Here is a 16,994-nt window from a genome sequence, read left to right as displayed (position 1 = left end):
TACATACTGGCACATTGGCTTAAGACAAATTCGCAGATGTGGAACTCCTGGGCCAAAGCTACTGCTTTTGAATTCTGATCCCCATTTCCAAACTGGCCTTCTAGAAAGTGTTTTTTGTTTAGTTGGCCGATTTTAAATCAAATGACACTCCCACAAACAAGGTAAGGGAAAGCTGTTTAACGCACAATCGAGGCATCAAAAACTCTGGCCGAACTTGAGCGATCCCTTCCCGGGGAAACTGCCCGCAGGGTTTTCCGGCACTTTTAAAGGTAGGAAATGGATGCGGAGAACCCCAAGACCCGCCCAGGGTGGGGGTGGGCGTCCGTCCGGCTCTTCCTGCGGGCACAGGGCTGGAAAAGCCTAATTATCCCGCGAGGATCCGGGCCCGGAGGAAGAAGGTGCCCGGGCGCCTCGGCTGCGCTCGGGCGCTGGGGCGGGGCGCCCGCGGGGGCGGGGCTCCGCTTGGGCCGACCGCGGGGCGGGGCAGCTCGGCCGGCCGCCCCCTTGTCCCCCCTCCGGGCCCGCCCTCCGGCCGCGTCCCCGCCGGCCCTGCCGACGTGGCGGGGCGGGACCCGCCCGGCGCTCCCGCGCGCACTCGGCCGCCGGAGCGGTAAGAGCCCCGGGCACCCTCTCCCCTTCCCCTTCCCCGGGAGGGCGGGGGAGTGCGAGGACAGCCGCATCTGGGTGGTGGGCAGACCCTGCCGTCTCTCCTTGTCCTGGTCCCCAAATTCTGCCCTCCGCTTTAGTGGGAAGCCATCGACAGGGACTTGGCACCGCGCGCGGGACCCGGGAGGACCGGACTTGGGGGGGTGAAGGTCTGGGGAGGCGCGGGAGGCGCGGCCGAGGGCCCTGTGTGGGTGCGGGCGTGTGAGTGTGTGTGTGTGAGTGTGTGTCGCTCCGGGTCCACGCTCATGCACACACCCACACGCCCGCACTCGGGGTCTGCCCCCTCGGCCGGCCTGAACCTCCGCGGAGACTGCCTTGTGTTCTCAAAGTATCCGGTCGCGGCACCAAGCAAGTCTGAAAAAGTTTCTCCAGTGCCCCAGGTCCGAGTCAGAGGAGGCTGCAGGATCCCTGCCGCCAGGGGCACAGAGGGAGCAGCTCCCCATAAGGCAAAGTCCTCCATCCTGGGGTTCGCCTGTCCTTGGTCCCGGAAAACCGAGCTCTGGCCTTGACCTCCCAGCCAACTTCAGCATCTCTCTTCCTTCAGCTTCACACGCTCTTCCACCCCAGCCAACACCCTAAGCTAGTGCTACCTGGATTCACATCCCCCAGGCGGAGCCTACCCCCTGTCCCCCGCCCCTCCCCAGCCCCCCACGCACTCACTCACTGATCTTCCACCATGGATTCTGGTGAGTATTTCCAGCCATCTCAGATCTGGCACCTGAACTTCACCGTCCTTTCCTAGAGTAGGAAGACATCTCTGTCTGGGCTAAAAGCAGTATCTGTGCCCCATTCATCCCATCAATTCCCATCCTGAGAATTAGAGTTACAAGCAGGTGGCTTCTAAAATCAGCCTCTCTTGAACTCCAATTTGAGATAACTAAGGAGACAGCCTGTCTGTTCAGAGGCCTCTTTCTGTCCTCTTTTCCTCTTAGTGCCCCTTTCTGACCTCACCCATATTCATTCCCAGTTCTCTCTGTCCTTTCCTCCCTCAGAACCTGAGCTCAGGAAAGAATCTGCTAACTGCTTACTTACATTGTAAGCTTTGAGCGAAGGAATGAAACTTCCGGGGTGGTATTTGAAGCACAAGCCAGTGCAGAAGGAATTTGAGGGTGAATGGGGGCCTTCTAGAAAATCAGAGATTCAGTTCATATAGGTAGCCCTTTATTTAGAAGTCCAGCATATATCAAATATTCTTCCTTAATCAATATCAAACAATATATTTCAATTCCGTAAACATCTGAGGGTTAGAAACCAAGCTAAGTGCTTGCTGGTCACAGTCCTGGAGGAGAAAATGACACAGAAACAAATACTCCTTATAAATGCCATAGAGGTTAGTGCAAAGTATCACTGTCTCTCACACACACACACATACAGCATGGAAGAGGGAGCAATTAGTTTTTTGGAAAGAGTGGGGCAAATTAAGGAAAATTTCAGAGTAAGAAATACACTAGACATGGAGAGACAAATAGGAGTTTGCAAAGCAGTTGAAGGTAGGGCAGCCCAGGCAGAGGAACCAGATAGGCAAAGGCAAGGATGTGGGAATGTTTACAGACTTGGTAATGATGGGAAGTCTGGTGAGGCGAGTGTAGGGTGTATTAAGAGTTACAAGAGGTGGAGAGATGGGAGCTGAATTATGAAGGCTCACAGATGTCATGCAAAGGTGTTTCAACCTAATGGTTTTTAAACGAGAGCAAATAGGTCCCATCTGTGTTTCAGAAAAATACGTAGGAGACAGGTGGAGGCTAGACCAGAGGAAAAAGAGGCTGGGGCTCGGGCCCACCACTTGTTAAGCTCCATAGGTGGAGAACTCTTATAAGCTGATTAACCTCTCATGCAGAGGTTTTTTGTTCCTGCTCCTTCACTGACCAGCCCCTTTAAAAAATTTTTTTTAACTTTTTTTTTTTTAATTTTTTGAGAGAGAAAGACAGAGTGTGAGCAGGGGAAGGGCAGAGAGAGAGGGAGACACAGAATCCAAAGCAAGCTCCAGGCTCTGAATTGTCAGCACAGAGCCCAATGCGGGGCTCGAAATCACGAACTGTGAGATCATGACCTGAGCCAAAGTCAGATGCTTAAGTGACTGAGCCACCCAGGCACCCCAGCCCCTTTATAAAATTGGGGGCAGTGATTTTACAGTCTATCCTGTTACCAAACTCATATCTTGCCAAATGAGACCATTTAAAAAAATCTATCCCCTGCACTACTATTTCATAAAATGAAAGACATTTTAATACCAAGGAAAGCACGCAGGCTAAACTTGCAAGATGAAGGCAGTCCTTTAATTTAATAAATTTAGATTGACAAAAAAACTTGCTATCTTGTCCTCATTTTTCTCTGTCATCAGGAACTGGTCCCAGTCCTGCCGTTTTTGGTGTTCGGGAACCAAGTATCCAGGTCATTTTGTCCAGTTTGTCTAAGAGCAGGAAGTGAGGAAGCCCACCGAGAGTGCGTTGTGTACCCACAAAGAGAGGGTGGGGCCAGGGCATGCTCTTTCCACCTCAGAATACTGTCTCTCTCTCCCCCCACTATTCCTCCATGCTGCCTCCTAGCCCAGCCACACATTCATCCTGATTATCTAGAATTCCTTCCTGATACTGGGCATTTGCACATACTCTGATCCTATCATGCCTGAGTAACCATAGCAAAACCATTTTCAAGGTTCTCCCTTGCACAAGGTCAGTCTAATTCGGGCACATCGTTCCCTTATTGGATGTGCCGTTTTTTGTCATCATTTACCCATTTCATGTTAGCTGAAGTTGTTTCCTGGACCTTCATTGACCAGGAATAAAATGAAAACAGATTATTCATTTTCTGAAGGATAGTAGTCATGGCTTCCACTTTAAACTTATTTTTGGAGCCTATGATGTTGCTGCTCCAATACCTAGCATAGTTCTGGGAGCATTTTAGGTGATGAATGAATTTACTCATGAAAAACTAACTTATTCCCAGCCTACAAAGGCTCCTTTATATGCCACTCTTCCTCTCCTTGAAGTGTTCTAAAGAAGCCTCCTTGTTTCTCTGGGTTCAGTTTCGCTAGCATCAAAGCCACAAGACATGGCTGCAGTGATCAATGTTCCAAACCGTAAATCAGGAGAGATTTATAAGTCTGATTGCTTCTGGGGCCCCCAGGCCGACATGGGGACTGTCCTAGGAAACACAGTGCGTATCACAGCTGTGGTCCTGGTGCACTCTGACAGTCACTGTGCAGACACAGCTTTCTATTTAAGACACAACAGTTTCTAATGGCCTCAGATAAGAGGGCACAGTGTTAAAACTGATTTCATCTCTCCTATCATAACACCCAGAGTAGACAAAGGTCTATCAGAACAAACAAATGAAAATAATTTTTGGTTTTGGTTCTGGTTTAGAGAAAATACAGACCTGTAACAGGCAGAAGTCAATATAGATTAAAGATACATACAATTAGAAGTTAAAGGGCGCCTGGGTGGCTCAGTCAGTTAAGCATCTGACTCTTGATTTCAGCTTGGATCATGATCTCTCGGTTCGTAAGTTTGAGCCCTGCATTGGCTCTGCGCTCAGAGTGGGGAGCCTGCTTGGGATTCTCTTTCTTCCTCTCTGCCCCTCCCCTGCTTACACATGCTCGCTCTCTCTCTCTCTCTCTCAAAATAAATAAACATTAAAAAAAGAAGTTAAAGTAAGGTAAATATTATGGTGACCATTTTGACTCTCTAAACGGATGTAAAAATACAGTCTTTTTGAAACTTGTAAGTTGTCCATAAATATTTTAAACAGTATGGGTTCAATACCTTATAGCCAATTTGGGGCATTTCTGAAGGAATGGCTTCCTGTAGCTGGTGGAATGCAGAGCAGCTCCAGGGAAGAGAGGTTTCTGTCTTTGCAGTTTTTCTACAATTGACCTAAGGCAATTTGGCCATCAGCTTGTTCTGAGAAGCTTGATGAAGTCCAAGCTCTCTGACCTTTAAGGCCTCTGGCATGGACTGCTCTACAGGCAGGACTCAGCTAACCCAGTCAGGTTTTGGGGTTCTCCCGAAAAGCATAACTAGAAGTATCTCTCTCTCAAAGACCACTAAACTGCTGAACCCAATAGAATCTTATGCCCTGGTAATAGAAGGGCGGATTGCACCTGTATGTTATTAGTTGCCAATCCACATATCTCAGGCATCTTCTGTTTCACTGGTGAAAAATGGCTTCTAATAACCCTTGTGCTAATTAGCACATCCTGGGGTTCTGATTAAAGGGGATGATGGTTAAACCGTCTCTAGAAGTGGACACCCAATTACAGATTTTGAATGCTAACTCAAGTCTTCTGGAGAGGACATTCCTGAATAGGGCACTTCGGTGTTAACCAGCCACCCCTAGGCTGTAAATTGCAGCAAACCTGCATGCATGTCACACGATACATGCAGAGGTATTTTAGAGTACATTATGAACAGCACTGCAACACATTTAGGGCAAAGCAGAATCAACAACAACAACAACAAAAAAACACTTTTTATTTGCCCATGAACATTTATTATAGCCAGGTTTATCCTTACGTCCCTGTTTATAGAAAAGTGAAATAGTTTGGAGTGCCTTAAGAATCCAGATTAATAATAAGGATTTTCAAATTACCTTACAAAGAAATGAAAATATCAGACAGTGTCTATGGCCAGCTATTGATGAATAAAAAATGGGAACAAAAGTGATGTTGAAGCATCATTTATTCACAGGGCCATTCTCCTAATGCCCCTAGAACCCAGGCAAGGATAGGACAAATTAAAACAAAAATTTCTAGATCATGGAAACCAAGCAATGTTCTAGACCACGGGTCAGCAAACATTTTTGTAAAAGGCCAGATAGTAAATATTTTAGGCTTTGCGACTTTATGGGCCATATGGTCTCAGCTACTCAACTCAGCTGTTGTAGTGCTAGAGAAGCCACAGACAGTACGTAAACAAATGAACGTATCTGTGTCCCCATAAAATTTGATTTACCAGAACAGGCGGAGGGCACAATCTGGCCAGCAGGCTATAGTTTGCCAACCCCCAGCCCTAACCCAGTCCTGACTCTGAGATTTTCAAGAAGATTTTATTTGTTTACAAAAGGACAGCAGCTTTTCAAGTACCATCACTCAGTTCTGCCTTCCTCCCACGAGCCACAGCAACTGCCTTTTCTGGGCAGTGGGCTTGTTTCATTCTTTATGATTTCAACTAGGCATTGGCCTAGTCATTGACACACTATCTCCAACCTTAAATATCCTAAACTTTATATACCAGCTAAAGGGAAGTATGCTTTTTTTTTTTTTTTTTTTTTTTTTGCTATTCCCACCTATAGACTTGTTTATAGGAGTGTTATTACTGAACCCAAGGATTTTTATTTAAAAGGAGACCTTCTAGGGGCATCTGGGTGGCTCAGTTGGTTAAGTGTCTGATTCTTGATTTTGGCTCAGATCATGATCTCGTGGTTCGTGGGTTCCAGCCCGGTGGTCAAGCTCCATGTTGGTGGTGCAGAGCCTGCTTGGGATTCTGTCTCTCTCTTTGCCCCTCACTTGCTTGCACTATTTCTAAAAATAAATAAATAAACTTTAGAAAAATAAAAGAAAACGTTCTAACTTAGTTAACCTGGAGGTTAAGGAACAAAAGAAAGACGATATGGATCATTTGGAACCATTAGCTGTAAGATAGCTCTTGAGTAGTAAATGGGGTAAAGGCATTTTCTGTTTGCTTTCATTTCAAATTACATTTAAAAAAACTTTAGGGGCGTGTGGGTGGCTCAGCCAGTTGAGCGTCCGACTTCGGCTCAGGTCATGATCTCACGGGTGAGTTCGAGCCCGTGAGTTCAGGCTCTGTGTGGAGCCTGGAGCCTGCTTTGGATTCTGTGTCTCCCTCTCTCTCTGCCATTAATCCATTCTCACTCTGTCTCTGTCTCTCTCAAAAATAAATAAACATTAAATTTTTTTTAAATAGTAATAAAAAATATAAATAAATAAAAAATTTTTATTCCAATATTGTTAACATCCAGAGTTATATTAGTTTCAGGTTTACAATATAGTGATTCAACAATTCCATACATCACTGGTGCTCATCATGGCCAGTGCCCTCCTTAATCCCTATCACCTTTTTAACCCGTCTCCCATCCACCTCCCTTCTGGTATCATCAGTTCTCTAGAGTCTGTTTCTTGGTTTGTCTCTCTCACTCTCTTTTTTTCTTTGCTTGTTTGGTTTGTTTCCTAAATTCCACATGTGAGTGAAATCATACAGTATTTGTCTTTATCTGACTGACTTATTTCGCTTAGCATCATACTCTGTAGCTCTATCCAGGTAGTTGTTGCAAGTGACAAGATTTCATTCTTTTTGGGGGGTTGAGTTATGTAAGTATATATATGCCACATCTTCTTTATCCATAAATCTACTGATGGACACTTGGACTGCTTTCTTGGTTTGGCTATTGTAAATAATGCTGCTATAAACATAGGGGTACACCTTCAATCTAGTTATCGTACTACTGGGTATTTGCCCCCAAAATACAAAAACACAAATTCAAATTACATTTTAATCTCAAGTCTCTGAAAATATTCATCAAACAACACTCATATTTGTTGAGCTTCCCACTAGGTTCAAACAACCATGTTAAGTGCTGCATAAAATCTGAAAACAAAACACGGGAGCTCCTTGTGTTCATAGAATTTACAATATACTGTGATAGGAAAACACTCAAGTGACTCTAAACCGAAGGCAAGTATAACTGTCCAAGGTGAGGTAGATGCAAAGCACTCTGGCAGTTCAGAGGAAGAAAAATTCTATCCAGTTGGGAAGAACAAAGAATGGAGGCAGTACTTAACTGGGTCTTGAATGTGTTAAGACAACGTATTGAACCAACAGCCACATGAGGGTCTTTTGTGAATGTCAGGCATTGCATGGATACTTACATTGTCTTGGTCCAGGTTTTGGAAGGGAATGGTGGGAGATACACACAGTGGGAACAGAGTACAGAGGTGCTTGGATGCCAGCTGAAGCTTCTCACCTCCTCCCAATAGTAAGTGGGAAACCCCTAAGGATGTATGAACAGGAGGGTGAGGGATGGGGAAGCGAAAGGGAGAGTGACAGTAGAGATCTGAGTCCAATGTTGAAGTCATCAACATGAACCATAATGAGACCCTGATCTAGAGTGGTGGCAGTGAATAGAAGTAAAAATAAAAGAAAAGGCATAAATTCTGAATAAAGAGCCTCTAGGATTTGGGCACTGGGAGAGAAGAGGCTGGTGGCACTGCAGTTGGGCTCTGACATGGTTCAAATCTCAAATATGTCACTGAAAGTGTGACTTCTGAGCCTCAGTTGCCTCGTCTGTAAAATAGAGCTCATAATATCTAACTCACAGGAGAGAATACATGTAAGGAGCCTAGACTTAATAGGCGCTCAATAATGATAGGTATCGATATTACATATTCTTGAGAGAGTGAAGGTTTAGTTAATGACAGCGCTGAGGTTTTAAGCTTAGGTTATAGGGAAAATCTAGGCACCATTAAAAGGAACACAAAAGTCAACAGGAAGAACTAGTATTAACAATAAGACCACAGGTTTCCTTTTGGATGGGAACAGTTGTCCAGCTGCCCATTAGAACTACTTATCCAGAAGTAGAATTTTTTTTTTATGAATATAATTTGTTGTCAAATTGGCTTCCATACAACACCCAGTGCTCATCCCAACAAGTGCCTTCCTCAGTGTCCATTACCCACTTTCCCCTCTCCCCTACCCCCCCATCAACCCTCAGTTTGTTCTGTGTATTTAAGAGTCTCTTTTTGTTTGCCTCTCTCCCTCTCTGTTTGTAACTATTTTTCCCCCTTTCTTTCCCCCATGTCTTTCTGTTAAGTTTCTCAAGATCCACATGAGTGAAAACATATGCTATCTGTCCTTCTCTGACTGACTTATTTCACTCAGCATAATACCTTCCAGTTCCAGCCATGTTGCTGCAAATGGCAGGATTTCATTCTTTCTCATTGCTAAGTAGTGTTCCATTGTATATATGAACCACATCTTCTTAAAAATATGGAAGCTTCATGAATTTGCGTGTCACCCTTGCGCAGGGGCCGTCCTAATCTTCTCCGTATTTTTCCAATTTTAGTACATGTGCTGCCGAAGCGAGCGCTAGAATTTTTTTTTTTATTAACAGCATTATTAACATGTAACACAATAGGTTATATGTATTATATATATCCTTAATATATTGAGATATAATTCACCTACCACAAAATTCACTCAAAGGAATTTGAAAGTTCAGTGGTCTTCATATATTCACACAGTTGTACGGCCATTACCACGATCTAATTTTAGAACATTTTCCTTGTGGACAAAAGAAATCCATACCCATTAGCAGTCATTCCCTCCTCATTCCCCTTCCCTTCTGTCCCTGGAAGCCACTAAATTACTTTCCATCTCGATGGAATGAGGTAGATATTTGAAACTCACGACATAAGAGTGGTGTGTGAAACTGTGAGAAAGGAATGTGATTCACCAAGGGAGAGAATGTAGTACAAGGAAAGGTAACAGCCAGACAACCTTGGGGAATGGCTATGTGAGGGGACAAGAGGGCTACATGTGCACATGATCCTAAGCCCGTACCTCCATTTGGCCAGTATGTTAAGTGGTTTCTTACATACTGTGGCTTTCGTGACAACTTGAGGTTTGACCAATTGGTAAACACCGAGGTCGACAAAAATACTCACTGATTTGACTGAGACTTGACTTCTGGTGTAGTGAGAACTCTGTGTTTTCATTTTAGCCTAAGAAAATTATCATCTTGGGGCAACTGGGTGGCTCAGTTGGTTGAGTGGCTCTTTTTTTTTTTTTCACCGTTATTTTATTTTTTTATTTTTTTAATTTACATCCAAATTAGTTAGCATATAGTGCAACAATGATTTCAGGAGTAGATTCCTTAGTGCCCCTTACCCATTTAGCTCATCCCCCCTCCCACGAGCGTCTGACTCTTGATTTCAGCTTAGGTCATGATCCCAGGCTTGTGGGATTGAGCCCCATGTCAGGCCCCATGCTGAGCATGGAGCCTGCTTGAGATTCTCTCTATCTCTCCCTCTCCCCCTCTCCCCTGTCCTCTCTCTCTCTCTCTCTCTCAAATAAAAATTTGTTAATTTTTTAAAAAAATGAAAATTATCATCTTGAGCTAGCCTTTTAGATCTGTACTGTCCAGTAAGGTAGACACTAGCCACACATGCCTATGTAAAATATAAAATTAAATCATTTAAGAGTTCTGTTGAACGGTGCTGTTCTACATGACACACTAGCTTGCAAACTTGGTAAAGAGTTTTCTGCTTTGTAGGTAATTTCATAATAGTGACATTCCTCATTTGACTTAATACCTTACTTCTTTCCCTTCCAATTCATCCTGCGTTTCCCTGTGTCAACTATTGTCCAGCAGAACCCAGGCCTTCACCAGCTGGTGTCCAACAAAGCACACTTATGTGTATATGTTGCTTTCTCAATGTGAATCTCTGATGACATCACAAAGCTAAATGTCAAGTCATTTTTGATCAGCTCTCAGGTATTTTCTATGCTTATTCTCATTATTGCTGTGATTGTAATTAATACAGTGATATTAAGTAATTTCACAGACACAGATAATACTCATAGTTCCCATATACATATCCCTGCATACCAGGTACAAGATCCATGAAAGTTTAGAGATAGCATTGCACGGTTGCATTAGTTTCCTTTTGCTGCTGTAACAAATTGCAACAAACTTAGTGGCTTATAACAACACAGATTTATTCTATTACAGTTCTGGAGGTCAGAAGTCCCAAACTGGTTTTCACTGGGCTAAAGTCAAGGTGTTGGTAAGCCTGGTTTCTTCTGGCATCTCTGAGGGGAGAAAGGTTTCCTTGACTTTTTCAGCTTCTGGTGGCCGCCCATATTTGGCCTGGCTCACGGCCCCTCCTTCGTCTTGATCACCCCAATCTCTGCTCCTGCTCTCTCCTCACCTTTTCCTCTCTGTAATCATATTTCCTTCTGCCTCTCTTGGAGGACACTTATGGTTTCATTTAGGACCCATCCAAATAACCCAGGATAATCTCCATCTCAAGATCCTTAATTTAACCATATATGTGAAATCCCTTTTGCTGTGTAGGGTAACATTCACAGGGTCCAAGGAACAGGACGTAGATAACCTGTGGGGGCCATTATACAGCCTACTCCAAGGTTATGTAAAGTTTCTTATTGGTAGAAGAAAGTTTACTCCTACCAGATTTAATTATTGGGGGCTTTGAATAAAGTTTAGCAATTCCGATTAAAGCAGAAAGTATTTGTAATCATGTTGACAGATATTAAAATGTCTGACGATGCCGGTGACACCTCAGCCACTGGAGACAAAGCAGAAATTACCAAGATGCCCAATAGCAAGTTTTTACCCAAAGAGACAGAAGCACACTGTGATTCAGCTACGATTCCAAATGAGCCAACACCAGCTGACGCCACAGGAGATGGGCATGAAAATGCAACCATTCAGTGTGCAGAGACTGCAAGCACTCAGCACCCTGAGCCCCAGCACCCCAGTGCCACGCAGCATCCCCCCAATGGAGAAGTGACTGAGGATGCGCTTGCTGAATGCATTGACTCCGTCAGCCTCGAGGCAGAACCTGGATCTGAAATACCCCTGAAAGAGCAGAGTAATCCGGTAGGAGCGGTTCATTCGATTCGGTTCAACCTGAGTTCTTATCGACACCTACCGTGGGCACAGATTTGTGCCAAGCTCCGTGGGTGGGGGTTGGGGATTCAGAATATACTATGGCATCACCTCTGTCATCAAAAGTGTGTTGGGTGGTGAGAAAAGGCATACATGAGAATAATTGGTCATTATGTTATTTGCATTTTGATGATTATAGTAATACTAATAACAGCCACCAATGACTGGACACATCATTATGCCAGGAACCCAACTAGCCACTTTCGGGTCAGGTAATTCACTCCATACGACAGTTCTTTGAGGTTTTGAGATGGATATTATTAACCTTAATTTATAGATGAGGCAATCAGGAGGCAGCTTAGTGAGATATTAAGCTACTTGGTAATAAATGGAAGATATTGAAATATTGGACATAAAGAGTCCAAGTTATTAACAAGCCTGATTCCACCCTAAAGAAGTCAGTGTTTCTTTAATACCACTTAAATTTTAACGCATATTTACAGATCTACTGTGGGATCTTAAACATTCAGATCACTATTTGATCATCAGCTATACCACCTTCCAAAGGACCAGAGGCAGAGCATGTTCATTGCCCCTTCCCTTCAGTGTCCACATCTGTCTTTTGAGGGATTAAGATAGACCAGTGTCTCCAAATTGGTACCTTGTACAATGTCAGTATGACCAACGAACTGGATTTTCTTGGCATTTTTACCTTCATCCACGTGGGGACTGGTGGGGATGGAGAGGCTCCCAGCATGAAAGAGGGAGGCAGGCCACTCCCCTCCAGTCCTGTGCTTTCCACAGTGATGGTACAGGATGGGGGGGCGGGAGGAATAACGGTTTTCCTCAACCAGGCCCCAGCCCTGCTCATCTGAAGTATGCCACCAGAGACCACCTCCGTGTCTGTCCTTGAAGGGACACTACTACATGCAATGAAGGGGAGAAACTAAACAGAGAACCAGTGCTGGGCATTCCCTCTTGAACCTATCATTAACACTATTAACTTGAGCAAGATACCTAATTTCTCTGTGCCTCAGTTTTTCCCTCTATAAAATGAAGAAGTTGCACATGAAGAGCACTAGGTATACTTCTGACTAATATTTTGTGATTCTTTTATTCAATATCAGGCTTCTTGTGCCTCTGCTTCTTCAAAGGGTTTGACTTTTAGAACTGTTCTAAAATGAGATGGACTTCCTCAGGGAGGAGGGGGTTTCCCACGTCTGGAGATGTTTACACAAAAGCAAACAGTGGTTTTGTAGGGATGTCATGGAAGGGATCTGAGGACCAGCTGAGAGTTTTTATGAGATATGGTACACATACAAGGAAAATTGTGTTTGTGAGTTCCAAGAGTTCACAGACTTCAGAGCCACCATGGACCCCCTAAGGGATTAAGCACTCCTAGACCAGAGGCTCTCAACTCTAGTTGAACATTTCAACCACTGGGAAATGTTTTATTTATTTATTTTTTTTTTTAAATTTTTTTTTTCACGTTTATTTATTTTTGAGACAGAGAGAGACAGAGCATGAACGGGGGAGGGTCAGAGAGAGAGGGAGACACAGAATCTGAAACAGGCTCCAGGCTCTGAGCTGTCAGCACAGAGCCCGACGTGGGGCTCGAACTCACGGACCGTGAGATCATGACCTGAGCCGGAGTCGGATGCTTAACCAACTGAGCCACCCAGGCGCCCCTACCACTGGGAAATGTTTTAAAAAAATGCTTGGGGCACCTAGGTGGCTCAGTAGGTTAAGCATCCAACTTCAGTTCAGGTCATGATCTCACAGTTTCTGAGTTGGAGCCTCGCGTTAGGCTCTGTGCTAACAGCTTGGAGTGTGGACCCTGCTTCAGATTCTGTGTCTCCCTCTCTCTCTGCCCCTCCCCCACTCGCACTTTGCCTCTCTCTCAAAAATAAATAAACATTTAAAAATGCTGATGCCAGGGTCCGTATTAGTCTGGGTTCTCCAGAGGAATAGAGCCAATTGGATATATATTTTAAAATCCTATACCTATATATACCCATATGCCTGACTCTGGAGACTGTTTTCCCTGCATGCTTTCTATTGTGGGAAACATTGGTTCTCAATTTTTATTATAAAAACAACTGTTAATAAGTATCTTTGTACATTAAGAAAACCATATTTTCTGCACCATTATGACCTGACCTGACCTAAAGAAACTATACTAGCTCCACTAATTCAAAGTATATATGTTCCTAATGGATAGATTATACATTCCAATTTCAGACTTCTAATAATGATAACAAGACTGCTAATAAAACTAGAGCAAAAAAAAGTCAGCATGCTCCTACCTATCCCCCTTCTTAATTTTTTGAGCACACTGCTTTTGAAAGCACTTTGTAAACCTCCTTCATGCCACAGGGTTAGAGCCAATTAGTAGACAGGTATTGCCCTCCTTTCCCTACACGACACTGATAGTTTTCAAGGACTTGGAAAGGAGAGCATTTCTTCATAATGAAGCATCACAAAAGTATCTGGATGGAAGTGCAAATATTGGCCGGCCAGGTTGGGCCTGTGGCTCTGGGTGTATGTGTTTGGCATTGCACCGGAAGCTCAGTGAAACCAAGATGTGGGAGGAATGCCCATCAGTATGTTTGTTCTAAGAAGGTAGAAAGCCGATATGGCTGGTGGGAGGGCCTTGAGGAAAGAGGGTATTTCTTCCACCAAGGTCATATATAAACCCCAGGTCATATATAAACCCTTCTAAGTAGGTGCAAATTTAGTCTCTTTCTAAGGATTACCCAGAGAGGGGGTGGGTGGTTCAACTATCTCTCTTGGTAACCTATACTTTTAAATTAAAATTGGAAGTCACTTTTGTGTCTTGTCTTCAAGCATTGTTCATTTGCTATTTTATTGCCCTTGTTGGATACTTATTAAAAGAAATCCTTAGCAATGATGAAAACAACTATTTTTCTGTTGATCCAGAAGAGAATTAATTTTGCAGAAAATCTTGAATCGAAAGTTCATTTACGGGGCGCCTGGGTGGCGCAGTCGGTTAAGCCTCCGACTTCAGCCAGGTCATGATCTCGCGGTCTGTGAGTTCGAGCCCCGCGTCAGGCTCTGGGCTGATGGCTCGGAGCCTGGAGCCTGTTTCCGATTCTGTGTCTCCCTCTCTCTCTGACCCTCCCCCGTTCATGCTCTGTCTCTCTCTGTCCCAAAATAAATAAAAAAACGTTGAAAAAAAAAATTAAAAAAAAAAAAAAAAAAAAAAAAAAAGAAAGTTCATTTACAAGTTGGCTGTTTGGATCTTGAACACAGGTCCCTTGAGGAATGGCGGGTCCAGCAGGAAAACACCCAAGAAAAAAGCTGACTTGATCCCAGGCATATCTGAGCCTAAAAGAATCTCATTATCCCTTTAAACAGCTTCTATGGGAAAATAACACTTTTAACAGAAGAAAAAAAAAAAAGAAAACCTGGCAGAATAGCCTTTGAGAATGTATAAACCAGTATCTTCTAGGACACACTGGATTTTGCAAAAATATGCTCAGATGTGTATATATTTTTCTTTAAGTGACTTGTATCTGCATAGTTATTTTGGGTCTGAGTCCCCTTAAAGTCCCCATTATTAGCTTCACCTTTGCCTGAGTCAGTCCAGTGGTTGTAACCCGGCAGGTAGGGTGGTGTGACCAGGAGGGACAAAGAGAAGAGGAAGAAGCCAGTGGTTCTGCCAGCTGCTTAGCTGGCACCTCTGCTTTGAAGGACCACACCACTGAGTTTATGTACTCAGAAAAGACATCTCTGTCTTTGATTGTACTTCTTTTTCTCATCCATTTTGATGTACAGACTAGAGGTCACTGAGTTGAGACTTCCTGCGGGATCCACTCTACAACATCCATGAGTGATGATTCCCAGACTTACTTGAACATTGGAGATTAGACTAGACTCTCTAAGGCCTCTACCAGCCCCATGACACCACATGTTGTGCCTAGGAATCTGAGTGGTGCAACTATCTTCAGGATGCCTACAGTCTAGTTGGAGAAAGGAGTGTTGTATAAAAGTAATTATGGCATGTCTTATGGTACTAGATAGGACAGACACAAGGGAAGCCTTAGATGGGGCACTTAAATCGGTCTTCAGGAGGTGGGGATGTCTTCAGCCTCAATTTAGAGATGTTTTTCTTAAGTGCTAGAAAGGAGTGACATTTATTTCCAGAGATTTTCTGGGAAGTTATTAGATACTGGCCCATCAGCTCCTGTAAGATCCAATCTAGACCAAATTTCCCTAAGTTCTTGACACCAAGAAATGTTACCCAGAGTGGGGAAAAAAGTCATCTCTACTGTTCAACGCCAATACATAAGTCCAATTATGAAAGTAAAGAATTCTAATGTTACCACTAAAGGTACTCGCAAAGGAAAACATAGACAACCACTGGTTAGTTCTCTCCCTAGGAAAGGAAAAACAGAATAGATTTTGAGCCATAAAATTGCTGTCAAGGGAAACAAAGAAGAGAGAACATAGACCAAGACTCACAGATGGCAGATTTTTGCCACTTAAATAAGTAGAGTTTGCTTCTGTTTTTGTTGTTGTTGTCATTGTTGTTTTCTTGTTGTTTTTTTTTTTTTTTGAGTATTTCCTCCTTGAAGACCACTCTACCTGATGGCACTCAGTTTTTGGCTTTGGTGGATGCTGGTGCCATTTGGCCATAGAGGGCAGTACCTCCTAAATCTGGTGGTATATTGGAATAACCTGGGGAGCTTGTTAAAAATTCCGATTCCCTGGCTCTGCACTGAGATTCTTATTCAAAAGATCACAGTGGAAGCTAAGACTGTATTTTAGAAATGTTTTTTATTTGTTTGAGAAAGAAAAGGAGGAGCAGAGAGAGAATCCCAAGCAGGCTCTGCACTGTCAGCACAGAGCCCCACACGGGGCTCAATTCCATGACTCTGGGATTATGACCTGAGCTGAAACCAAGAATCAGATGCTTAACTGAGCCACCCAGGCTCCCCAAGACTCTATATTTTTAATAAGTTCCTCCAAATGATACTCTTGCAGTCTGTAGACCAGTGTTTGGGAACCACTAATACTAGGACATGGAAACAGCTAGTTGAAGAATTGGGTGAGATTGAGAAGATGGTGAGTTCAGTAGTGAACATGCCATGGGACATCCAAGTGAAGGTATTGTGTGGGCAGTTGATTATAACAGCCTGGAGCCCGGGAGAGAAATTTAGAAGCCATTAATATTTGGATGGTATTTAAGAAATGGGAGTGGGTGAGATTATCTAAGTGGTATATGTAAATAAAGAAACACAGAGGCCAAGGACTTGGCCCTGGAAGTTTCCTGCCCCTAAGCCAACTTGGCTCTTAGATTCTTTTTGATATGTTGTGGTAGCCAGTAAAGTAGTTGAGACAGCGAGAGTTACCTCTTGTCTTCATGATCTTACCATCACATTCTATAAGGGAAATCAATCACAGATCTCATTGTACCACACCGACATTTTAAAATTGAACATTAATTAATAAGAAAATTAAAAACAGATCATGAGAACTGTTTTCATGTAGACTTGAGAATGTCCCATCGTTCTGTCCTTTCAGGTGCTTTGGCCACCACCCTGAATGAGTTTCACTTAAGACAAATGCCTAGAACTCTAGAGGCAGGGTTTTCTTCCCTTAGAGCTGGCATCAAAAACTAGAATTCCCTGATGTTCAGAGCTGGCTAAAACACCATT

At 43.6% G+C, this 16,994-nt stretch overlaps 1 protein-coding gene and 1 non-coding gene across 5 annotated transcripts in view; one reads left to right on the top strand and one right to left on the bottom strand.

Moving 5' to 3' along the window:
* Window positions 1-519: 519 nt before the first annotated feature.
* Window positions 520-16,994, top strand: part of FAM114A1 (family with sequence similarity 114 member A1) — a 68,750-nt gene continuing 52,275 nt past the window's right edge. Inside the window, exons 1-3 of one of the 4 annotated variants that reach the window (XM_053901622.1) lie at window positions 7,612-7,659; window positions 10,414-10,468; window positions 10,952-11,304. In XM_053901622.1, the coding sequence (XP_053757597.1) occupies window positions 10,960-11,304 (345 nt within the window). In that variant the 5' untranslated portion in view covers window positions 7,612-7,659; window positions 10,414-10,468; window positions 10,952-10,959. Of the gene's footprint in view, window positions 611-7,564; window positions 7,660-10,413; window positions 10,469-10,951; window positions 11,305-16,994 lie in introns of those variants that run through there. The other 3 variants (XM_053901623.1, XM_019414166.2, XM_019414174.2) reach the window with 3 other exon arrangements.
* Window positions 8,663-8,769, bottom strand: LOC128776749 (U6 spliceosomal RNA). The gene has a single exon (XR_008421927.1). It is a non-coding gene; the product is annotated as a U6 spliceosomal RNA (small nuclear RNA).

The sequence above is a fragment of the Panthera pardus genome, unplaced genomic scaffold (assembly GCF_024362965.1).
Source record: "Panthera pardus isolate Hobbes unplaced genomic scaffold, ASM2436296v1 HiC_scaffold_13, whole genome shotgun sequence".
Taxonomy (NCBI): domain Eukaryota; kingdom Metazoa; phylum Chordata; class Mammalia; order Carnivora; family Felidae; genus Panthera; species Panthera pardus.
This window is presented reverse-complemented; position numbering and strand designations above follow the sequence as displayed.